The sequence below is a fragment of the Myotis nattereri genome (assembly GCF_964212035.1).
Source record: "Myotis nattereri genome assembly, chromosome: 19".
NCBI classification, from domain to species: Eukaryota; Metazoa; Chordata; class Mammalia; order Chiroptera; family Vespertilionidae; genus Myotis; species Myotis nattereri.
The window spans coordinates 22,444,742-22,470,345 of record NC_138095.1 but is presented as its reverse complement, the minus strand read 5'-3'; the positions used below and the strand labels follow the sequence as shown (position 1 = coordinate 22,470,345).

Here is a 25,604-nt window from a genome sequence, read left to right as displayed (position 1 = left end):
GGACTCTGCCATGTGACCATCCAAAGCCTCAATTTTCCCCATCTTTAGAATGGGCTAACAAATAAGGTGGGTTGCAAGTTTTCAACTCTGACATTCTGCAAGTGGAGGAATTATGCAGTTTGACTGACACTAACCTATCCTGGTTCTACCCCTTGACCAGTCTCCTCCTTTCTTCCTGTACCCTCCCATCTCTTTTAGCACCCATGGGGGGTGTATCTCCCCTCTTCCCTGTACACAGAATTGGCTGCTGCATCTGGGTCTAGTGAAGAGCTAGAATAGAGCAATGGTTAAGAGCAAGGCTTTGTATACCTAAAATTTACATAATGTTACTATGTAATCCCAATAAATGTCATTTAAAAAGAAAAAGAAGAGAGCAAGACTTTCTATGCCCAATAAACTCAGTCTGAATTCTAGCTCCATCAAGGTGACCTTGGGCTAGATAATCTCTTTCCTCATCTCTAAGTGGGGTGATGGTGACGGTAGTAAAAGACTAACAAGATAATACATAGAAATGGCTCAGCACAGTGCCTGGCACTTAATGAACACCTCCGTATGTGTTAGATGTTATTCTTAGTATCATCCCAAATTAGCTCCATAGCAGTGTACTGTGTTCTCCATAATATCTAAGTCCCATGTGAAACATGCACCAGAGGCTTCAGAGTTCTTGGTCTCTGATAAGCAGCACAATAGAATGGAAGGGAAATGGCTCTATTCCTCCCAGCTCGGAGTTCAAATTTTCTCAGCTTCAGTTTCCTCATCTGTACAATGGGGACTGCAATACTACTACTGCATGGTGTCACTGCAAGATAAGGTAGGTGAACTGCTAATGAGAATTCAATAAGTAGGTACTGCTCTCTTACACTAGCTTTTGCTCTGTAGTATCTTTTCCCTGAGGTTCTGCTACAAAGAGTCTGGGAACAAGGCCCCAGTTTGATGTTTGTACCTCGTTTGAAATCCAGCAGGAACCAGCGGTAGCAGAAGTAGAAGTGAGTGTAGTCTCCATTTTGATGCATCAGCTCAAAGAGCTCTGAGTCCAGGATCTGTCAGAGGAAGGAAAGGTGGGCATCAGCCTCCTGAGAAAAGGCCAGACCAGAGGGGACAGCTGGATAAATGATGGTCCATCCCCATACTGGACACCATATAGCCCTTAATAACCAGGTGCAGTAAAAAATGGGCAAAGGATTTGAAGTAGAAATCAGCCTCGCTCAACCTAACCCAGTCATTTCTCCAAAATAGATATGCAAATGGCCAACAAGCACATGAATAATTCTCCATGTCATGAGTTATTAGGTAAATACAAATAAAACCATAATGAGATACTATTTGACACCTCTAGGAAGACTATAATAAAAATGACAGGCAGCAAAGTGTTGACAAGGATAGAGAGAAACTGGAAGCCTCATGTGCTGCTGGTAGGAATGTAAAATGGTGTGGCTGCATATAGATTTATATCCCCAAGAGAAATGAAAACATATGTCCACATAAAAACTCGTACATGAATGTACAACATTATGCATAATAGCCATAAAGTGGAAACCACCCAAATGTCCATCAACAGATGAATGGATAAAAAAAAAAGGTATATTCACTCAATGGAAGATTATCTGGCAATAAAAACAAATACTACATGCTACAACGTGGATGAACCATGAAAACATCGTGCTAAGTGAAAGAAGCCTGACCCAAAAGCAACATATTGTATAATGCCATTTATATGAAACATCCAGAAAAGATAAATGTGTAAGACAGAAAGTAGGCTTGCGGTTGCCAGGGGCTGGGGAGAGGAACTGATGTTACTGGGTATGGAGTTTCTTTTCGGGGGGATGAAAATGTTCAGAAATTAGACTGTGATGTGGGCTTCACAACTGTGAATATTCGAAAACCCACTGAATTGTACATTTTAAAAGGGTACATTTTATGATATGTGAATTACATCTCAATAAAGGTGTGTGTGTGTGTGTGTAATATACCCAAACATTACTTTGAGGAAAAAGACAAATACAATCAAGCATCCTCTTAGGGCTGGGGCTGTATCTTGGTCATTATGTGGTCATAGTGCCTGGACTGAGTAAATGCTCCATGAAAATGAATCTGGTAGAATTGATTTGAGTTGTTGACTTAAGGTTGAGCTGAACTAAATTTTTTAGTTCAATTCAGAGGTTAAGTGGACTTGAGTTTTTTAAAAATATATATTTTTTTATTGTTTCAGAGAAGAAGGGAGAGGAAGGGAGAGATAGAAACATCAATGATGAGAGAGAATCATTGATCGGCTGTCCCTTGTACGCCCCACACTGGGGATCGAGCCTGCAACCCGAGCATGTGCCCTGACCAGGAATCAAACCCTGACCTCCTGGTTCACAAGTCAGTGCTCAACCACTGAGCCACGCTGGCTGGGCAGACTTGAGTTTTTGAGTTCAACTCAGCTGGGCTGAGTTACTAAGTTGAGTTAAACTAGGAGTGGCTATTAAGTTGATCTGAGGCCCATTGGGTTGAGTTGGAATAAGTTATATTACTGAGTCACACCTGGATTAGTGACCTCATGTTGGCAAAGTGTGTGTCCATAGCGCCTCCATGGGGGAAGTTCTGGTTCATTCTCTTCATAAGCTCCGTGAAGCAGCTGAAGGTGAGGGCCTCTGGGGAAAGAGCACAGGAGAAACCATCAGCTCCACCACTGCCCAAGGGACTGGAGGTCCCAAAGTCATGGTCTCAGGCCCTGAGCTGGCCACACATGAGAAGCACATGGACAATGGAATGCTGGTGCATCCATTTCAAGGCAGGGTTCATGAAATTCTCATGTCTGGGAACTTCTGTATTACAATAGGAAACATCAATATTGGAAGGATGTTATGCAAAAAAATGCTAAAATAGTGTTGAGAAAAGCTGCTTTGAGAGTCACTACAAATATTAGGAAAAAGCTCGCTTTCTGAGGACGGCCACGGAGTCTGAAGCCGCCACAGGGTCTGGAGCTGTCGTATCCCCTCTTTTTCCACTTCCTGTTGCAACCAAATGCCATTTGTACCGTTAAAAAAAAAAAAAGAAAGAAAAGAAAAAGCTCTGAGAAGTCCTACAATAAAGAAATCTGTTTTCATATTGTTTAACCCAGTGTTTAAAACATTTATTTAAAAGGGATACCTTTTTTCTCTTAACACCTAGTAATTTTGGGGAGAGTTATGAGGTTTCCCAAGGCATAGTAGGATCCCATTCATTTTTTTTTAGACTATTTTTTTTAAAACAGTTTAGATGTACAGAACAACTGAGAACAGAGTAGAGAGAATTTCCATATACCTCCACACCCAGTTTCCCCTTTTACGAATATCTTATACGTAATATGGTACCTTTGTTGTCACTGATGGCCCACTGATAGTATATTATTTACTAAAGATTATAGTTTTTAACCTAATGCCCCTCTTCTGTTCCAAGAACCCATCTAGGGTAGACATATTTGTCATGTCTCCTTAGGTTCCGCTTGGCTATGAAAGTTTCTCAGGCATTCCTTGTTTCTTATGACCTTGAGAGTTTTGAAGAGTACTTGTCAGGTATTTTCTAGAAGGCCTCTCTACTGGAGTCTGTCTGATGTGTTTATCATGTTAAGACTGGGATTAGGGGTTATTGGGAGAAAGATCGCATAGGTCACGTGTCAATCTAATCTGGGCCTGGGTTTTTCCTTTAATTCCCATTCCTGTTTGTACCATCAGTGGCTAGCAACGCCCTGGCTGGGTGGCGGGCACTGGGCATTCAGCACTGGCCACCATGGAACACAGGACTTTTTATTTCATGAGGACCCTCATGTGTTCACCAGATAGACCTTCTCAGCACCTGTCCTGACACAAAGCGAAGTTCACCGCCCATCTCCCCCCGCCCCCAGCAGTAGGAATGAAACTGCACCCCCAGCCCTTGGCAGGAGAACACACTCACCGTCATCGAGAATGACCAGCAGTGGAGCCAGGAGGTCACACATGCCCTGGACATAGCCAATCTCAATGTGCTGCCAGATGTAGCTACGACAGAGTACACAGGGGCTCAGTGTGGACACCCACAACCTGCCTCTCCAACCCATTCCTCCCTTGCCTCCTCTGTGGTCCAGCTCCCCACCCCTCACCTGGACCACGCCCTCAACCTCCTACCTGCATCCCCATCCCCAATCTCACGCTCTTCAAACATCACATGCTCAGCACCAGGATGACCTTCCCAAAGCCCAGCTCAAGGAGGTCCCTGAGCGCTCAAAACCGTCACAGTCTTCACTGTGTAACAGGACACTATCCAAGCCCTTAAATGGGGGCACAAGGCACTTTCAGTCCCTTCCCTTCCATATTCACAGTCTCACCCATCAGGCCCCAGTCCTTCTTCCTCTCTGGCCACATGGAACTATCTAACTTGTACACATAAAGCACACGCGCATGCCCCTGTGCTTGCACAGTTCCCTCCGTCTTAAATTCCCATCTGCCACTTAAAAGTAGTGAATATTTACTGGGCATTTACTGTTTACTTAGCCTACTATACATATATTGCAGCATTTAATTTTCAGACTAATACAAAAAGGAACTATTATTATCCCATTTCACAAATGGAGATAGGCAGAGATAAGTGACACACACAGAGTCATACGCCTGCTAGCAAAGGACAGAGGCAGGATTTGAACCCAGGCAATCTCAGCCCAGGGTATGTGCTCCTAACCTGTAGGCCAAATGGTTTCTTCAGTTTTTCCTGATTTTGTCCAAGTCCATCTCGATTGTCACCACCTATGTGGTGTCTTCCATGACTGTTCCCAATGCCATAACCTGGCACAAATCAGTCTATCCTTCCTTCTCCCCCAGGAGTTTTTCGTTTTAATGTAACATCAGTATGTTACATTATATTTGTACCTCCTAGGCTAAATTTTGGTCTCTTGGGGGACAGTAATAGAGAATAGTTAAGCAGTGGTGCTTATTAATAAGAATGTGCTAGAGTGGGGATTAGTAAACTTTTTCTGAGAGGTCTAGACAACCATTATTTTCAGCTTTGAAGGCCACATCTTCTCTTCTCAACTGCTCAACTCTATGCAAACAAATAGGCATGGCTGGGTTCTAATAAAGCTTTATTGACAGAAACAGGTGATGGGCTGGAGCTGGCCTGTGGGCATAGTAGTTTGCCAAACCAAGTTAGAGTAGCATGGAAAGAAGTTCCAGGATGTATTCCTGAGCGCAAAAATCAAGTTGTAGAGAAAGTTTGTAGTATAATTCCATGTAGGTAAAAAAATGTTTACACTATAAAACACGATGTTATTATATGTCATATAATATACTATCTATGCTATATATATAGCTTTAGAGGAATATTCCTAACATATTAGCAGTACTTACTTCTTCTGGTGAGTGGTATTGATGACTGGATATGGGAGAAGTTTCCCTTTATATCTATGAACTGATTTCCTTGGTTGATTTAGGTTTTAATCAGCCTGGGTTACTTCCATACTTTTAGAAATAAAAATAACTTTCAATGAAAAGTAGGAAGTAGCCCCAGGTCTTGGCTTAATAAAATACAGCACAGACTCCAGAGCCCCAGAGATGTGGGGATGAGTTCCCGCTCGGCCACTGCCCAGCTGGAGGCCTTTGAGCAATGTCGTACCCCCTGAGCCTCCCTTTCCTCACTTATAAAGGGGGACAATACTTACCTCAGAGGCTTGTTGTGAGGATTAAGAGAGATGATGTCGGTGAAGGGCTCAGGACAGAGCCTGGTATACAGTACGTGCTTAATAAATGTCCTCTATTATTAACACTACTGATTGTTATAGTGTCAGCGTGGGCTGGAATAAGATCTGGTGGGCATGGTGCCAGCTGCAGAGGCTGCAGTTCTAGCTGGGCTCTCCGCAGTCCACCTTCTACCCTCCCCATCCGATCTGATCCCCTACAGATGCAGCCCTGCCCCGGCCCCAGCCACCTGCACATGACGTTGCGCAGCTTCTCCAGGTTGGCGGGCGTGAAGTACCAGTAGTTGCGGTCGCACCTCTGCACGTCCTTCTCGATGCGGTGCAGGTTCACTGTGTACAGGTCGAGCAGCTCCGGCTGCCGGCCCACAGGAGGGGAAGAAAACAATTACACCCCAACTCCTCTCAGAGGCTAATTTTAGAGATTCTCACCCTTCCCCTTCCCCTCTCCTGTCATCACTGTAAGGACATCCTCTACCTCACCCAGTTGAGGATTTGTTTTGGTTTTTGTTGTTAGTTTTCTAAGAAATCCCCTTCACTTTGTATAAGGAATATTCTTTTAATTTTTTTCTTTGATAACACAAAGCAATCCTGAGGTGCATGGATGTATTACTCCCATTTTATAGATGAAGAAACTAAAAGAGAGTTGTAATTGTAGCTGGAAGTATGTCCCTCTCTGCCGAAGACTGGATAAGTGGAAGGAACTGAAGTCTGATTCTGGAAATAAGCTGGACCTGACGCCTTGACCCCAAAATCCTGATGACATGGCTCAATGATATGGCAAGAAAACAAAAGAACATCTAAAGGCCAAAATCAATCCAAAAAGGCAAGAAAATACCAAAGCTGGCTTTTGCTTGAGGGAAGCTGCCAACACGGGAACATTTAAGCTTGGATTTAATGGTGTTGTGGTTCCCCCACCCTCAAGGTAAGGAGTCTAGTGAGACTTTTCACATTGAGGCAGGACTCCAAAGAGCCAAACTCAAAGATTTAGAAGATATTGCACCTGGGTGTAAGTCAAGATGCTCATCATCAAGGCTGCTATCGATTGATCGAGTGCTCACGACGTGGTAGGCACAGAGGGCCTGACTCAGTAATTTTGAAAACAAGCCAGGAAGACAGATAGGGAAACTGAGGCTCAGAAAGATGAAGGGACCTGTCTAACTGGTCACTCTAAACCAGCCGTGGGCAAACTACGGCCTGCGGGCCAGATCCAGCCCGTTTGAAATGAATAAAACTAAAAAAAAAAAAAGACTGTACCCTTTTATGTAATGATGTTTACTTTGAATTTATATTAGTTCACACAAACACTCCATCCATGCTTTTGTTCCAGCCCTCCGGTCCAGTTTAAGAACCAATTGTGAACCTCGAGTCAAAAAGTTTGCCCACCCCTGCTCTAAACCCAGGACTGTTTGACTGCTAAGGCTGGGTTCGTTAAGTATTTTATCATCATTCCCCCCAAATGGGTTTCCACCGTGATCTCTCTGTGATGGGGAAATGCAATGAACCAGGGCTGTCTGGAAACTGAGGTTTGGGGTGCACTCCCTCCCTACTGCAGCTGTAGGAAACGGAGCGGAGAATTGTAGACACTTACGGAGTAGGTGACGCCGCTGGATGACACAGGGGACGCCTCGTTGTTGGCAGCTGAGCTCACGGCCAGAGAAGCCAAGGCCGGGAAGAGACTCTCCATCTCGGGCTCCTCTGAGAGGTTGTCCTCACTGTCCACCCGGCCGCACTTCACCTCGCTGCCCCCCCAGCCCTCCAGCGGGGGGCCCTCCTTTTCAGGCAGAGCCACGTCCATGCTGCCTGCGGTGGACATGAACTCGTCCATGCTCTCGTTGGCGAGGAGGTCACTCTCCAGGCTGTCCTGCACGGCCAGCTGCTCACGGGGAGCCTCGTCCCGGGAAGGGGTGGCCTCGCTACTCTGCCCTTCGTCCACGCTGCTGTCCCCGGGTCGCACCAGGGAGGCACTGCGCTGGGCGTCCATGACACTGTCCTCCGTACTCAGGCTGGGCTCCGAGTGCTCCGAGAGGCCAGAGGAGAAGTTGTGGGAGGAAGGATGGCCGGAGTCCGGGGAACAGGTGCCGTTCACCAGGTGCCCATTGGGGATCTTGGGCTGTTTCTCCTCCAACCTGCCTTCTGTCTCCACCTGCTCCACTTCGTCCACGGACTCGAACACCTGAAGACAAGGTGCACAAAGACAGGTGGACTAGGGGGGACACTGCTTCCAGCAGTAACCTAAATACTCATCAACAGGGACTGGTTCAAATATGGAACATGCATGTGACGGAACACTGCCCAGTCAGTAAAAGGAGAGAGGCAGGACAAGGAGCGATACATGCTCCCACTTGTGAAGAATAAAAGAGTAATCGATCTGTATGAAAATGCATAGAATAATCCAGAAAGAGGCAAGGAAGCATTGCAGTTGACTCTGTGGAGGGATGACTAAGGAATTTACATGGATATAATATGCTTTGTTTAACCTGTTCCTTATGTTGTTAACTAATATTTTACTTAAATTATGGGCACATAAGTTTGTATGATGGACGTCAAAGCCAAATTTAGCTTTCTCTGCAATATTTTAACTTCTTTACAGGGAAAATGGATCATGGTTACGTACGTAATTAAAAACTCAATCTTTAATGCTGGTATAACGGCTAAAACAAATAAACCGTAAGTGACTCGGAGATGATGGGCATCCAAGCCCATTATTGCTCCAGGTTGGAGGGAGGGTGATGGGCGGGTAGGGGGCGTGGCCTTGGGAAGGTCACCTGTGTGCTGCTGCTGGAGTCGCTCTGCAGGCGGATGTTCTGGTGGCCAGAACTGCAGCTCTGGGAGGACTGAGAGAAAGAGGCAGGAGGGAGCCTGGGTGAGGCTGCAGCCTCCCGGCTCAGAGCCCCTGCACTGAGCTCAGGAGGGGTTGCTGGGGCGAGAGTCAGAAGTCTAGTTTCATTTCTATTCCTGACTTCAGGAGGCCCCCTCTCAAGGCCTCAGGTTCCTATCTATGAAATGAAAGGGGTGGGGGTCTCACTGTCTGCGCCCTGGAGCCTCTTCAGAGGCCACTCCACCAGCCCCTGGGCCTCCACCTCCCACCCCTGCAAGCAGGAAACCCCGTCTGTCACTGCTCTCTACTTGAGACTTCTGGCTAACATTTTAGTTAGACACAGAGTAACTTGTGTGAATGGCCTGATTTTTTTACTCCCTCTCTGTATTTGTGCTTTTGTCCCTATAACTTCTACTTCCTGCCTACTCTGATGCCAGGCTTGGCCGTGTGACCTGCTTTGGCCAATGGGATGTTAGCAAAGTCACCAGGGCAGAGCCTGAAAAAGAGCTTGTGTATGTCTCTCTTTATAATCTGCGTTCACTGTGAGAAAATACCGGGTAACCAGCTGAAGGGTAAGACGTGGAGTGCAACTGAGTCAGTCCGGGCAGGTGAGAGCGCTCTGTGAAGGTCAACAAAACTTTTATTTGACCTTCAGAGTTCAGAACTGCCTTGCTGACCCACAGACTCACGAGAAAAAGGAAATGTGTGTTGTTGGAAACCATTGACTTTTGAGGATTGCTTGTTATGCAGTATTAGTGTAGCAAAATGATAGCTGATACATCACTACTGAAGAGAATTAACTTTTTTTTCAGTTCCTGCTTTGGGTCACTAAACTGGAGACTCTGTGAGAACAGATATGTCCAACTTGGTCACTGAAGTATTCCTGATATCTCAGAACATTCCTGACAGTACCTGGCACATGGTAGGCACTCAATAAGCATTTGTTGAATAAATGAAGTCCAGCACTGTGGTAGGTGCTTTATGTACACTACTCATTTAAGCTGCGCACAGTCCTCCCCTCTAAATGAGTATTTCCCTTTGACAAATGAGGAAACTGAGGCCGAGAAATATGGGTGCTTGCCTGAAGCACCAGGGCTAGAGAATGGGCTAGAGTTCAAACTTAGGTCTGTCAAACTACCAAGTCTCCTTCCACCCAAAAACTAGGGGCGAGGTTCTGTCCCCAGGCCCCAGGCCCCCAGCCCTCACCATTCCTACCACAGCCTGATGGAGAGGATCCTGGCTTCCACACCCCACCCTCCACTCCCTCTGGTGAGTCGCCCGTCACCTCGTTGCTGATGGTGGAGTCCCTGTGCATCATCCGGTGCAGGGGACCCTCCAGGCTGGCCCCTGATGAGCATTTGGCCAGGGCAGCTGCGTGGGACTCCCGCTCCCTCTGCCGCACAATTGCCTCACAGCCCAGCCATTCGGACATGGTCTGTGCATAGCAGGCATGAATCTGCTCGTCCACCTGCAGGGCAGATGCAAGGTCACCGGAAGTGCTGGGACCCTGAGCCCTGGCAGCACCCATCTAACATTCATGGCATAACATTCAACCCACATTAACTGACCACCTACTATGTGCCAGGAAGGCGAGGTGGGAGGTAATAAAGAAGGGTGTGAATCCACAATTATCTCAAAATAAAAGTTTATTTTTAAAAAATGATATCCATGGCTTATGCTATATTTCTATTGGGAAGCGCTGCCCTTGAGCTTCCTGGCTCCCCCCAGCTCCCTGCCCAGCTTGGTCCAAAATGGGACCAGAGCTCCCCCAGCCTCACAGTACCTGGCTCCTTTGATTGCCAAAGACCCAGTGCCCTTCAGGGTAACCAACCTCCTTCCTTTCCGTTTCTGTCATCCCGAACTGGTAGTGGCCCAGCAGGAAGGGCCACACAGCCTTGCGGATCTCGGGCTGGATGCCCCCATAGTAGATAAGGCGCAACAGCTCCTGCTCCTCGTAACTCTGTGGTGGGGGGACAGGGGAGAGCAAAGGGTTTGTTTCGTCAACAGAAAGCCAGGGACAGACTCTGTGATCCAGCAGTTCTTCTTTTCAGACCTAGCCCTTAGGACCCCTGGCATGAATGAGCAAAGCCGTATGCACCCAATATCCACTATAATGTGACACGAAAGAGCAAAGCCCTGGGAACCCCTTAACTGCCCACCAATGGGAGAACAGTACACCCCGACATAAGAATACCATACAGAGAGTAGACAGGTGCATCTATGAGAACCTACACAAAATGATGCTCAATGTGTACTTTTAGTGGAAAAAAACAAGATGCAGATCGTGTCTAGTATGAACTCATTTTTGTTAAAGAAAAAAAGGAAAAGCCCTAACCGGTTTGGCTCAGTGGATAGAGCATCGGCCTGCAGACTGAAAGGTCCCAGGTTCGATTCTGGCCAGGGGCATGTACCTTGGTTGTAGGCACATCCCCAATAGGAGGTGTGCAGGAGGCAGCTGATTGATGTTTCTCTCTCATTGATGTTTCTAACTCTCTATCCCTCTCCCTTCCTCTCTGTGAAGAATCAATAAAATATATTTAAAAGAAAAAAAAAGAAAAAAGGGAAAGCCAGGGTATAAGGAACTTATATTTCTACCTAATTTTCAATCAAATTTGTATACTTGCTTATTTGGGAATATTATCTAGGAGTTTTTCATCTCAACTAAGCTCTAAGAAAATTGTTTTAAAGCAAATTAATCCACAGTGAACATTAGTAGCTGGTTCTGTATACACTAATGATTTAGGGGCACACTAGGATGACTTTAACAGCTGTCTCCCTCTAACTTAGCTCCTCTCATCATTCTAAGTAGATTCGACGGCATTATGAATTCCTGCTCACTGGGGACTCATAGCACCTCATGCAGGACTGAGCATACAGCTGGTGCTTAATAAATGCTTGGCCACTGATGGATTCTTACTCCTTCCAGGAGAGCATGTGTATTTTCCATCCTCCTTGATCCTCACCCCAGTGGGCAGAAGTGGGCTATGGGTCTTGGAACTCTTGAGTTTGGTATGCAGAACCCAAAGATATCACAACGTCCTTGAGTCCCCACAAGCAGAGAGGTCTAGTCCTTAGATTGCAAGATGCCCCCCACCCGCTGCAGTCTCACCGCAGGCCGAGCCAGGCCAAGCCTTACTGTGCTGTCCTGAAGGTACTGCTCCCAGATCCCGGCCGTCAGCCCGTGTCCAGCATCGCAGGGCAAGTCTGGAGACACAATCATGTGATTGACCAGGGCTGACAGGTGGGTCCGCACGGTGGACAGGTGTCTGCAGTAGGCAAGCCCTGTGCGGGGAGATAGAGAAAGGGTCATCATCCACCATCCAACCCTCCTTGCCTTGTCTCAGAGTCTCCAAGATGCTGCCCATAACCTTCCCGAACCCTCATGACCCAATGAGTTTTCATCACCCCCTTTTCCAGGTAAGGAGCTTAGGCTCAGAGGGGGAAGTCACTTGTGGGCTTGACTGCTTAATTGCTCTGTGACCGTGGAGAGGTCCTATCACCTTTCTCAACCTTGGTCAGGGTGATACCACCTCTGCTAGAATCCAAGGTATTTAACTCACAGGCTGGAAGCAGAGTAGGGGTGGGCTTCCTGTGCCTCTGGGTGCCTCCAATCCACACACAGAGAGAAAGAGAGCGGGAGAAAATGTGGAGCTGGATAAACAAGATCCCAGCGAGTCATAACCAAGAGGACGCTGAGGGCACTGGTTTGCTTTCAAAGATGGCCCTGCACTCTAAACAGAATGCCTGCCAACCTTCACCCAACCCATCCTGGGCACCTGGAGGGCACGGTGCCTGGAACACGAGGCACCCGGCAAATACTGGCTTGTGCTGGTTTTGACTGCATACCTTTCTTCTGGATCTCCCCACCATCTCATCCTTAACTCCCAGAGAGGACCCTGGACCTTCCTGAGCCTGAGGACTCGCCCCTACCAACAGTGATGATGATGATGATGATGGCTAACACTTACACAGCACATACTACGTACGTGCCAGGGAGCTGCCACCTGAGCTTACCTAACTTCACTCATTTAATTCTCGCCACAGCGGGTACTCTTATCCCCATCTTATAGATGGAGAAACTGAAGCACAGACTGGTTTCATCACCTGCTCAGGTTACATAGCTAGGAAGCGTGGAGTTGGGATTTGAACCCAAACTGCCTAGTTCCAGAACCTGGGCTCTCAGCTGCCATCAGGGATGAGCCACATCATCTGAGGACATCATTCAAGATCCCTTTAAACCCTCTCCCCTTCCTCCAGGAAGCTCTTCCATTTGGGTTCCATAAATACTCACCCAATGCCTGCTCCATGCCAGGCCCTGCATTAGGCACAGGGGATGGGTCAGCCCAGAACAGGCAAAAGCTTTGATCTTGGAGAGCTCACACTCTCCCTGCCTCTTCAGGCACTCAGGGATAGGACCTGCATTGCTGTTTCACAGGCCCATGCAGCATGTGTTAACACTTTTCTAGAATCCTGAAATATACACACCTAGGCTGAGAGGCTAGGGAACTCAACCCTGCTAAGAACTGATATAGCAGAGTGGGGGAAAAACATAGCCTTTGCGTCAGGCAGACCTGGGTTTGAGTCTGTTGCTTATTAGCTGTGTGACCTTGGGCAAGTCATTTCCCCCTTCCTGTACCTTAGTTTCCTCATCGGTTAAAATGAAATAATCAGAGTACTTATATTATGAGTTTCATTTTTAAGTTCTTGGGAAGGGATCAGGCCACCTTTAAAGCTCTTCTGCTTCTGCCCACAGGGAAAGGGAACAGGCCGTTATGAGCACCTGTGATGTGCAGCACTAGCTGCGGGGGCTTTATGCATGCTTCTCATTCAGTCCTGATGACAAACACTCTACGGTGGGCACTGGGGATGCAATGGCGATTAAACCAAACCCCTGCCACCAAGGGACCCCATTGTTCACTGCCCTCTCTTAGGATCAAAGTATATTTATCTCCAATTTATAGATGAGGAAACTGAGGCTCAGAGAAGTTAATATCATGTCACTAAAACCAGGAATCTAGGAAATAGAGGAGCATGGGTTCAAACTCCAGAGCCAGGCTCCTCCCCTCGATATTGATGGCACGTCACAGGCACTCAATGAATGTTCCCTGGAGATCACGGCGGCAAATAAGGTCAATACGCACATCCATAGAAGGCTCTGGAAAGGATCTGGTACTTCATGTTGTCACAGAGAAGCTTCAGGGGAGCCCTGCCGGTGGAGGAAAAGAGAGACACTTAGGACAGACCCAGCCACAGCCCAGGTTTCCTGGAGAGGAGACAACTCGTTATCTCTAGGAGATTAAAGCCAGCCGGTCAAGGGGACTGTGGGGGTATTATTTCTGTTCATACAGCATCACTGCCCCTTCTGCTATCTGCTTGGGAGTCACTCCATAACTCTGTCCCTATGGTTTGGGTAGAGCTGATTCTTCCCAGTGCACGACTCACGTTAGAATCACAGTGATTGGGCCAGAGGTGGTGATGTGACCCAACCTGGGCCAATGAGAATCAGCCCCAGGACTTTTGTTGGGATAACTGGGAAACAGACACTCTTTTCCCTGATTAAGTTCCAAAGCCAATGGGATATGGGCAGTGGCATCTGGGATCCATTTCTGCTACTGCATAGAAGGGCCTGCCTAAGCCATGAAACCATCATAGTGGCAAATAGAAGCAAGAGCCAAAGAAAAAAACAGATTCCTGTTTTGAGCATCTGGATCCAGCCATACCTGAAACCACTGCACCTGTGGACTTTTCAACTCTGTCAGATTTTCCTTTTCACTTGAACCAGTTTGAAGTGGGTTTCTGACACCTTCAGAAAGAATTCTGACTTCTGAAGTGACTCCCCTGAACCAAACTGAGCCAAACTGGGACTCTGAGTCTAGCTGATTGCAAAGTAGGTGATGCCGCATAAATTCTCCTTGCATGGGAATTCTGGGGGGCTTTTTTGGCTGAAAGAGGAGAGAGGAATAAGGCCCCAGCATTGTTGTAGAAAATAAGGGCTGCTGAAGAGAGTGTTGTACCTTCTTGCAAAAAACAGAGTAGAGGAAAATGATCCCAGGGGACACCCAGGAAAACCCAGTAACACTGAGTAGAAAGCATGGCCGAAGTCCCCCAGGTACACCTGGAGGCATTAAACTTTAAAGGCACCCTCTTTGTGCCCTCAGGTTGGCAAGACTTGGGCTTGCTCAGATTACATGAGAAGAGCATCTCACTGACAGCTGTCCCATAGTGTGCTTAGCTACCTGCAAGGTGGTGAGCTCCCTGTCACTAGAAGTGTGTAAACAGATACAGTGAAAGGGGGTTCTAAGTTAGAACAGCACTTTTCAGTGGTCCATGGACCACAAGCCCCTAATTACTTGGAATTTCTCCACCACGTGGATTCCTGGGCCCCACACAGACCCACTCAGTCAGGACCGCCAAGAAGTAGTCCAGGCACCAGTAGGTTTTGCTACGACCCCCAGGTGATTCTGACGCACATTAACATGTTAGGCTCTCGGTTATATCAGTGCTTCTCAAACTTAAAGGTGCACATGGTCTCGGGATCTTGTTAAATGCAGATTCTGCTTCAGGAGGTCTGGGATGAGAGACTGAGAATCTGCTCGGATGATAAGGTTTCTGGTCCCCAGGGCTTCGAAGGCTTAAAAAATCTGAATCCAGCCCCCTGCCCTTGATGTTCCTACAGCTGATGACTGACCACCCATTGGGACAGAGGCCCAGAAGGGAAAAGCGCATTCCACTCCTGTAGGCCAGGCCAGGTCAGCAGGAAACAAGACCATTCTCATGAGTGGGCCGCGTCCTTCTTCCAAAGAGACCAAAGCTCTATGTGCAAAGAAAGAGTTGATCTTGGGATGTAACTTTATACAATAAAATAGCGTGTAATTTATTGAGCATTACCATGTAGCACATGTTGGCCACTTCAAACCATTATTTGATACGTCCTTACAATAGCTATATAAAGTAAGCATTAGTGTCCCATTTAGGCATGTGTGGTTGTCATTAAGTAGTATTTCTGGTTTCTCCCTGGAAGTGCAAGGGGGAACTTCACTTCCTGGCTCCTTGTAGACAGGGCCAATGAGGTGTGAGTGGAAATGACAGGTGCCTCATTTGACCTGGGGCATTTAAATTCCTTAACTAATAAAGAATTTAAAGATAAAAATAAAATAAAATAAAATAAATGAAAATAAATAAATAAACAAATAAATGTAGCTTCGATGCCCTAACTGGTTTGGCTCAGTGGATAGAGCATCGGCCTGCGGACTGAAGGATACCAGGTTCGATTCTGGTCAAGGGCATGTACCTGGGTTGCAGCACATTCCCAGTAGGAGGCATGCAAGAGGCAGCTGAATCAATGTTTCTCTCTCATCAATGTTTCTAACTCTGTATCCCTCTCCCTTTCTCTCTGTAAAAAATCGATAAAATATATTTAAAAAAATAAATAAATGCAGCTTCGAGTCCCTCCATGCCATTTCCCTCAGTCACTGTGATTGGCAATATTCAAGATGGTGGTGGCTCCATCAGTGAGGCCTTTGATATGCAAAAAGCAGAGTCTCCAACTGATCCATAATAGACACATAGCATGCATGACAAGTAAACCTTTGTTGTAATAGCCACTGAGATTTTAGGGCTGTTTGTTACTGCGACATATGTTCTTTTTCCATGTAAGGAAGCTCCAACAGCTAGGACTTCACATGGCTAGGATTTAACCTGGATTTGGATGATTCCGGAGCCTCTGAAGTCAGTGCAAGGCAAGTAACAGGTATCTCCAAATCTTTGGTAAATCCTTCCAATTCCCTCCATCCACAGCTCCAGCCCCTCATACCTCTCATGTTTGCAGCCATTGGTTGAGCCACCATCACCTGAGCCACTCTGTGAACAGGATGAGCAAGAGGATTTGTGGGTACTGGGTTGCCATAGGGATGGCAGGTTGCTCATGGAGACATCCATCAGGTCCTGGGGCACTGTGGGGAGTAGAAAGGCAGAAGAGCCCTGATTGAGCATATGTGGGTTACAGAAGCCTCACCCCAAAACAAGCCGCTCACTCGTAGGCCAGCACAGGGATAGGAAAAGCCCCTTAATGTCACAGTAGGAAACAGCGACCACAATCGTTGTCTGACCCAAGTTCCTGAGCCATCCTGATCCAGTGAAAGCCACCACCAAAATTTGGGGCCCCCAGCAAATGGGCAGAGCTGATGACGGTAGAGAGTGGAAGAGAACCCAGAGAGAGACCAGAGCCAAGAAAACAGGCCCAATCCCAGAGTAGGAGGCCATGCCTCACACCATGTTGTCATTCAGCTGTCCTCACAGGAGGCTGACATGAAAGGACGGGGACCTGCTGGGGGCTTCTGGGGAAGGCAGATGGTCTCCAGTCCTCAGAGAGAGACTCTCTGGTGAGAGAGTCTCTGGTAGTGAGACAGAGGGAGCCTGACTCATCTGATGAGGCAGGGCACACATGGGTGAGAACCTAGTGGAGCCTCCCACTGACTAGAAGAGGGTACCTGCGCTGTCCGTGGTCCTGATCCAGCTACTTCAATGGGTCTCAAGTAGGCTGGCCACCCCCAGAATCACAAGGGGCCAGGGGCTTATTAAAAAGCCATAAGCCTGTATCCCACCCCTGACGTAGCCAATTAAAACCTCCTGGTCATACATCCCTTGAGTCTATATTTCAAAAATAATTCTGATATAGCAACCACATTTGAAAACCAAGAAAGCACGACTGATCTCCTAACTCTTGGACATTGATGATTTCTGATCAACTGCTCCCAGGAATATGGCCCTTAAGTTTCCCTCTCTGTTTTCTTTCCCAGCTCCAAGAACACCACAGGATCTGTGCCACTGCAGGACAAACATACTGGTGACATATACATCACAATTTCTACAGTTAACTTCTTGGCCCCCTGGCAGTTCGAGACAGGTGCAAAAATTATTTTCTCTAGGACAGGGCTCAAAAAATATTTTCTGTAAAGATCCAGGTAGAAAATAGTTTTGGATTTGTGAGCCACTTGGTTGCTATTGTAGCCACTCAACTCTGCTGTTGTAGTGCAAAAGTAGCCATACATAAAATGTAAACAAACAAGCATGGGTATGTTCTAATAAAACTTTATGGGCACTGAAATGTGCCTTTCATATCATTATCACCTGTCACAAAATATTATTCTGCTTTTGATTTTTTTTTCAGTTATTCAAAAAATGTAAAGACCATTCTCAGCTCACGGGCTGTAGAGAATGAAGCTGGGTTTGGCCTGCAGGCCATGTTTGCCAAGCCCTGCTCCAGGAAATTAAGAGAGATGCATATTTACCCTGGTGCCATGCGTCCTCAAGGATGAGTGGTAATATGGCATCTTCTCTCGGGCTCCAAGGGGAGGGTAGTTATGGGCTCAGCCCCACTTGTCATCAGAGTGCAGTGGCTGACAGGGTCAGCTCCTACCCAATGACGTAGGACAAAGCTGCCTCCAGAATGAGGCTTTGGGGGCCACCAAAACTGGCTTGTTACACTAAACCTTCCCAAGCAGACTCACCAATGAGCTGGCCAAAAATGACCAGCAAGCCCCTGTAAAATGTTCTAGAAAAACAGCCCCGGTTCTTAGCCAATCTCAGGGAAGCATTGATCAGTTGTGCCCAGGTGTGGCAGGCATGCCTCTGCCCCCAGTCCCTCCCACCCTGTAGATATCACCAATGGATCCCTTCACTACTGAACCCACAGCACTCCAAGGTGCATCACGCAGGGTACCAACTGGACAGCATAAGGGTACTTATTTGTCTTTCACCTCCATCTCCACTAGGACCAAGACTCAAATGACAACATGGCAGAGGTGGCCAGCACCCAGTCCCAGGGGTGGGGGGACCCAGACATTACTGGGGGGCTGCTGCTTCAAGCCTGGTATGGGAAGGGTGGCGTCCCATCTGGTTTGGGCCCACCGACTGCCCCTGGCCACCACCAGCATGGACCGGCCCACAGGAACCACCGTCCAGGCAGGGCCCACGGAGACCGAGGATGTGCTGCCCACGGGGTCGGGAACAACTTGAGACACAAAACAAAAAGCACCAGTGAAATGGAAAGTCTGAGGCGGGCAGAACACGGAACCGACCAGAAGAACCAAGTCTTCGGCACTTGAACCTTCACCTTGCACCCCAACCCCGACCGCCCCACACACAGTGGCCGAGTTGAATGCACTGATGTGAGCTTTTCTCTGAACCAGCAGTTCTCAGCCTGAGACAATTTTCTTCCAGTTTCCTCCAATGACTGGAGACATTTCTGGTTGCCACACTTGGTGGGCAGGGGATGGATTGGCCACTTGGCATCTAGTAGGTAGAGACCAGGGTTGCTGCTCAGCATCTTTCAGTGTACAGGACAGCCCCTATCACAACGGATTGTTGCATCCTAGCGTCTTGAATCCTAGCGTCTGTCCTGGTGGCACACGCAGCCACAAGAAGCTAGCATTGATATTCCCCAAATAAGGGAATCCAGCCTGGCTCCGGCAAGAGCCTGTTGGAGGATGAGCCCCTGTGGAGAGAGTTTTCTGGGAAGGTGGCCACAGGGCATCTGGTCTGGGCTAATGAACCAGCTCTCCGGTGGGGCTGTGCGCACAGACAGCCTGGGCAGGAGTGCACATGCTAAGGAACACTTCAGGACACTCTGTGGCTCTTCAGGAAGGAATATATGGATGAAAACACACTAACCCAAGCCCTGTAGGATCTTACTGCCAATCCAACTCGGCGATGGATGAGAGATGGAGCACTAAGTGGTCGGGCATGGTTAGTTCAACCTTGCTGGAAGGACATCTGCTTTCAAAAGAGCCTCTCACTGCGCAGCCAAGGTCACTTAAGCAAAGGGAGGCTTGAAGCCATTACCCATCTGATCGGATCAATAGGGTCACCGAGGGTTAAATAACAGAAAGGATGTATAACTTAATACTGATTTGTTTCACAGACGTCCGTCCACACAGTGCTTAATAAATGCTAGGCCTCCTTTCAAGAACTTTTCTTTTTTTTTTTTTTTAAATATATTTTTATTGACTTTTTTACAGAGAGGAAGGGAGAGAGATAGAGAGTCAGAAACATCGATGAGAGAGAAACATCGACCAGCCGCCTCCTGCACATCCCCCACCAGGGATGTGCCCGCAACCCAGGTACGTGCCCTTGACCGGAATCGAACCTGGGACCCTTTAGTCCGCAGGCCGACGCTCTATCCACTGAGCCAAACCGGTTTCGGCCTTTCAAGAACTTTTCAAATAGTAATTCACTTAATCCTAACAACAGTCCGTAAGAATGATCATCTTAATAGCAACAATCTCCATTCACTAAGCATCTGTCTCACGGCAATCAGCAGGCAGATCATCTCCTGTGCTAGTGCCAAGCACTTTGCTTCCCTTTGCTGCTTTGACTATCATTTATTGAGTGCCTACTATGTGCAAGACCTTATTTTAAGGGCTTTACATTGATCGCCTCATTATCTCATTAAATCCTTACAATATGTTGAAGTATAATAACACAATAGCAGCTAACATCTGAGTGTTCTCTCTGTGTCAAGTGACTTATCTAATTTAATCCTCCAAAAGCCCTATGAAATATGTGCTGTAGACACCCCATTTTACAGATGATGAAACTGAGGCATAGGAGGCTAAAGTGACTTGCCCAAGTTCAACGTGATTTCCAGAGTCCAGGTCACTGCCACCATCCCATGCCGCCTCCCAGTCAGTGGCATCTTCATTCGCTAAGGAGAGTGGCTATTTGTTCTCCTATGGGGGCAAATCAAGGCCACCAAGGTACGAACTTCCTGATTCCAGGTTCCCCCGTTACCCAGAATCCAGACCCCTTGTTCTCTATTTCCAAACGCCTAGTTCATTTTTAGGATCAGCTAATGGCTGGCTCCCTGGGCCCAGGAACAGGGCAACTTACCGAACTCGGACTGCAGGCTGGGGTAGATGATCCTGAACACGTAATCCGTGGCCTCGTCATCTTCCTTGTCTGAAGCTGTGGACTCCGCAGAACCCTGAGGGCTTCGCTTGCGCAGTTTGGGAAATACTTTGCCCTGAAAGAACATGTCCCAATGCACAGTCCCTGGGACACACCTGTCCCCCAACTGCACGTCATGAGGGTCGTGACGGGGTGCGCATGAGCCCGAAAAGCCACCTAAGGGCTTCTGGGCAAGAATGACCATTCACCCTGGCTGACCCCACCCCCAGCCACGATCACTCACCTTCCCCCGCTGAGACCAGAGCGGTGGGTCCAGCTGCCCGTGCGGGAGCAGCCCGTTCTCCAGGCATGAGAGGAACTGCAGGAGGTGCCCTCCCTTGGGGAAGTGGAAGGGTGGCCTCTGGATCCCGTCCTGGCTGACCAGCACCACCGTCCCGCCGCTGTCCACTGCCATGTGACCGACCACAGAAGACCCAGCAGGAAGTCACTGAGAGGCATGGTGATGGGCCCTCCCGGCCAACACATACCCCCCGGCCCAGATACCTGGACCCGCTTTGAGGCTCTGGGACAGGTCTGGACAGAAGGTCAGGGGCAGTTTCACCTCCCCCAAGTCCCTCTCATCCCACCTATGATCATTGTTGACAGGAGCTGTAGGACACGGTCAAGAAGAACATGTCCTAAAGCCCCCAGCAAAGGGAAAGGCTGCCTCCCAACACCCATGCCCCTCAGGCACCCTTTACAAATCTACTTGATCTATTTTTGTATGGAGGCTTTCTCAGAGCAGTAGTAACTGTCAGCAGCACGGATTGAGCACTTACTGTATATAAGCACATCACGTTAAAGGTACCATCTTATTGTAGTACTCAAAATATCTATTATTGCCTAGTTTACAAATGATAAAACCGAGGCTCGTAGAGGTTATATAACTTGCCAAGGGTCACACGGCTAGTAAATGGCAGGGTGTGGATTGGAACCCAGTTCTGCCTCATTAAATAAGCTTATATGTTTTACACCTTGGTTGGCCACAGCTCCCTTGCTTTCCAAAGCAGATGGCTCTCTGCTTATTATGAATATGCCTTCCTTGGGCTTTAAAGGGGAATGCTAGTTATTAATCCCAGGTCGGCTGAGCACTGACTTTGGAGTGACAAAGACCTGGGTTCAAGTCCAGGCTCTGGAGCTTATAAGCTGCATGTCTTTGTGCCATGCTGCTTCCTCACCTGTGAACTGGCCGTGACGGAGCCCCTGTCACTAGGCTGTTGTGATGATTAAGTAACAGGCATGTAAATACTCAGAGCCATGCTTGGCACACCGTAATTGCTCAGTATTAGCAACTAACACCATGGGTTTGATGCTGAGATCTTAACATATGTCACTTGATCCTCACAATAACCCCATGAGTAGGTCCTGGTAGGATCCCCACTGAGGGGAAACTGAGGCTCAGAGAGGTGAAGTCAGTTGCCTGAGGTTGCGTAGGCAACAGGGGGCGGGCGGGCAGTCCCTACCTTGCTGGTGGCAGTGCAGGTAGACGATCTCCTCCAGGCGGATGGTCATGGCATAGTCCCAATAGACGCTGGAAGGTGAGGGAAGTCAGAGCTGCAGGATGTCTGTCCACATCACCATGGGGGAGGGCCCAGGAGGCCAGAAGACCACACCCATGGGTTCCTCCACTCTTCTCACCAGGGCCCACCTGACCCTAACATCTGTATCACGGTCTTCCCAGACTATCTCCTCTTCCCTGGTCCCCTCCTCCCTTGCCTCCACTCCATGTGGCTGAGGCTGACCTCACCCACCCTCCACTCCAGAACTCCAGAATGGCCACCTGACTGAGGCCTGGCCAATCAACATATTCTACTGTTTTGGCCACAGTGATTGATTGGTTCAGGGATGACCCCGTGACATAAGCAGAACCAATGAGATTCAATTATCAAATTTATATTAGAATTACTGGGGAACAGATGCTCCTTCATGCTAGGAAAGCAGTGGTAAGGGTGCTAGAAGTCTGGAGATGTGAGGCTATGGCAAGAAAAAATGGAGTCAACAGTCAGGAAGCAGAGCCAAGAGATGGAAAGTGCTCAGGTCTTCCTCACTTGAGTCCCTGGATCTAGCCATGCCTGAAGCCACTGCCCCGGGGTTTTCCAGCTCAGGTGTGCAAATGCTTAAGTCAGCTTGAGTTCGGTTTTCTGTCACTGGTATCCGAGTCTTGACTCATGCTGATCCTAACTGCAGGCCACCCTATGTCCACGGGCAGGAGTCAGAACAGCCATTCAACAGCCTTGACTTCACAGGTCCCAGCAGGGTGACTTAGAGGCTTCTGTGAGCCACAGTTTCCTCCTCTGCAAATGAGGATGCTAATGCCCACTGCACAGTATTGCTGTGGGGAGCAGCTGACCAATGGCATGAGAGGCCACCCCCCTGGATGCACCGCTGTGCTATGCCAAGGCCACACCCCCTCTCTGCCAGGACTGAGCACAAGTGGGGCCAGTGTGGGCCTGTTCCTGTGGGACAGGGGACTCCTCTAATGGTAGACTTTAGCCTGGGAACTCCCCATTGATTTGGCCAAACTTATGAAATCTTTGTTAAGATATTTCTGAGCCAGCTTGGCTCAGTGGATAGAGCGTCAGCCGGCAGACTGAGGGGTCCCAGGTTCGATTCTGGCCAAGGGCACATGCCTGGGTTGCGGGCTCGATCCCCAGTAGGGGGTGTGCAGGAGGCAGCCAATCAATGATTCTCTCTCATCATTGATGGTTCTATCTCTCTCTCCTTCTCCCTCCCTCTCTGAATCAATAAAGAAATATATTTTAAAAAAATGTTATTTCTGGGTGGTGTTTTGGCCAGGGCTCTGCCTCGTTCCCACACCCTAAGATTCTTCCAGTCGGTTACTGGATCCTCCCAAGTTCCTGAGTTCCCCATGAGGCCACTGCCGTAGGGAGGCTGGGCCAAGCAGCTGTAACAATCGGATGGAGCAGCAGGTAGGGGCAGGGCACAAGGGACAGGGCACAAACTTCTTTGTGCCAAGGGGAGGGGAGGGACCTGGCACCCTACCTCTTCTCATAGTCCAGATCTCCCACAGACCCGTTCATCAGCTGGTTGGGTGTCCACTTCAGGGTCATGAGGTCAGCAGTCTGGTGCAGGGACAGGTACCCTGGGACAGCCTCCATGTCATCCCTCTGTAGAGAGAGAAGGACTCAGGCTTGGTTGTAGTGCCAGAGTGAACAGTTAACATGGTCCATTGGACTCAAGGGCACATAACCAGAACCAAGAGGTTGGGTCATTCCCTCCAAGGTCATCGCTATTTGGAAGACCCTGAACTTCCTTCTAGGTGGCCATACTAAGCAAGGCTATTGCAGCCAACCACCCAGGATGGGTGCTATACTAGTAGACCCAGCTGCGAGAGCTGCCTGCCCCTCGCACTTTCATACCCACACCTCCCTTCTGAGGTCCAGGGCCCTGCTGCAAGGGTGGACCTGGGAATGCTTTAGAAGCAAGGAGGAGCTCTGTCCCTCTCAACATCACCTTTTTCAAAGCAGAAGACACTTACCCACCATCAAATTGCAGCTAACCTCTGTCTGCTCCCTGAGACATTACCCAGAAGCCCCTCCCCACATACCCGCAGCATCCTCCCCGCCCAGCAGCCTGAGCCTCTGGCTTCCCAATCTGCCTGCAGAGCTTCTCACCTGCTATACTGTATCCCCAGTGGGCAAGGGACTGGAGAGGGGTGTCTCTGAGCCTCACCCATAGAGGAGGCAGCTGCTCCACCAAATTCACCTCAACAACATTTGTAGGCGAACAACTAACATTTACTGAGCATCTGGTGTGTATCCAGCATGGCTCAGGGTCACATGTCTCAACTGAGCCACCCAAGCCTGCGGCCCCACCAAGGGGACACAGACGCAGTCTTTCATCCATTCTAAGGTGCGCATCTGTCTCTCACATTTCAATGTGCCTGAATGCGAGGATGCATCTTATAATCAGCAGCATCTCACCACTGGGATGCCGTTATCATTGCCTGACGCATGTACACTCAGTCACAGCTGTTCATATTGTTATTGCAATTAAGTTTTGTGCATGGCGGTTACTGCACATGTGGAGAGAAGTTCTTGGAAGGAGGCCTGGCATTTATAAAAACTATATCCCAATAAATCTCAAAGAGCTTTCAAAACACATAAGAGTTTCAAGTAGAGAGAAAACACTGTAGATAATTTAATAGCACTTTCCATTTCCTGATAGTTATATAAAAAATGGTGCCTCTTAAATGGATGCTTCTTAGGTCTCAGGAAATAGGGTGCTGTACCCACTACGATGTGGATACTGAGGAGTGACTTGCTCAGGGTCACCCAGTGATTGTAACGGTGACCACAGAGCTGGGTGGCCAACAGCTGTCCCTCTGCTTCCTCTCAGCTGAGCCCAAACACTACACTGACACTAGTGTTCCCGGGGAGGGGACAGCAAAGGAGAATTCCCATGAGGGGAGGGGCACCATCTGTCTGCTCATCGCTATTCCTGGGGCCTGGCCCAGTGCAGGGCACAGAGGGTGACTGGTGAGTGGCAACTTCTGGCACCAGCCATCCTGAATTCAAATAATAACTCTGTGCCTTACTCTGCCCTCATGGGCCGCAGTGTAATCAGCTAGGATAACAGCACCTGCCTCAAATGATTGTTGTGAAGTTTAAATGAGTAGATATAATTAAAAGCACTTAGCACAGTGCCTGACACATAGGAAGTGCTTAATCAATATTAACTATGAAGATGTTTATCTTGCTATCCTAAGCATCTAACACTTAGCAGGTTCCGTATAAAGGTGTGCTGAATGAGTGGTAACGAGAGAATGAAGGAAGAGATGGCTGGATGAACAGGTAGATGGACAGACGGACTAGAGAATAAATGGACAAATGGATGGATGGATGGATGGATGGATGGATGGGTGAGTGGACATAAATACAGGAAGATGGATGAAGGAATGGTGGGAAGTGCAGGAACAGAAGGATGGTGGCTATAGACACTGCAAGAGAAGTGATAGGCTGGCTGACGATGTTGACATATGGGTGGATGTATGGATGGATTTGATAGAAGGAAATACTGGCATGTGGATGCATGAATGAAGGAAATAGCAGCATATGGATGAATGAAGGGATAGAGAAAATACTGGCAGATGAATGAATAGATGGGTGAGTAGGCGGGTGGATGAATGAATGA

The 25,604-nt window shown here is 48.2% G+C and overlaps 1 protein-coding gene across 2 annotated transcripts in view; it reads right to left on the bottom strand.

The window, feature by feature from the left end:
* SGSM1 (small G protein signaling modulator 1) overlaps window positions 1-25,604 on the bottom strand; it is a 56,910-nt gene that overhangs the window by 4,216 nt on the left and 27,090 nt on the right. The window contains exons 9-24 of one of the 2 annotated variants that reach the window (XM_081114236.1): window positions 23,454-23,578; window positions 21,914-21,981; window positions 20,695-20,858; window positions 20,394-20,526; window positions 18,352-18,516; window positions 16,318-16,456; window positions 13,646-13,710; window positions 11,641-11,786; window positions 10,336-10,464; window positions 9,790-9,972; window positions 8,452-8,520; window positions 7,275-7,859; window positions 5,917-6,041; window positions 3,916-3,998; window positions 2,524-2,633; window positions 944-1,040 (exon numbers count right to left, since the gene is read on the bottom strand). In XM_081114236.1, the coding sequence (XP_080970362.1) occupies window positions 944-1,040; window positions 2,524-2,633; window positions 3,916-3,998; window positions 5,917-6,041; window positions 7,275-7,859; window positions 8,452-8,520; window positions 9,790-9,972; window positions 10,336-10,464; window positions 11,641-11,786; window positions 13,646-13,710; window positions 16,318-16,456; window positions 18,352-18,516; window positions 20,394-20,526; window positions 20,695-20,858; window positions 21,914-21,981; window positions 23,454-23,578 (2,386 nt within the window). The remainder of the gene's footprint in view (window positions 1-943; window positions 1,041-2,523; window positions 2,634-3,915; window positions 3,999-5,916; window positions 6,042-7,274; window positions 7,860-8,451; window positions 8,521-9,789; window positions 9,973-10,335; window positions 10,465-11,640; window positions 11,787-13,645; window positions 13,711-16,317; window positions 16,457-18,351; window positions 18,517-20,393; window positions 20,527-20,694; window positions 20,859-21,913; window positions 21,982-23,453; window positions 23,579-25,604) is intronic. The other variant, XM_081114235.1, reaches the window with a different exon arrangement.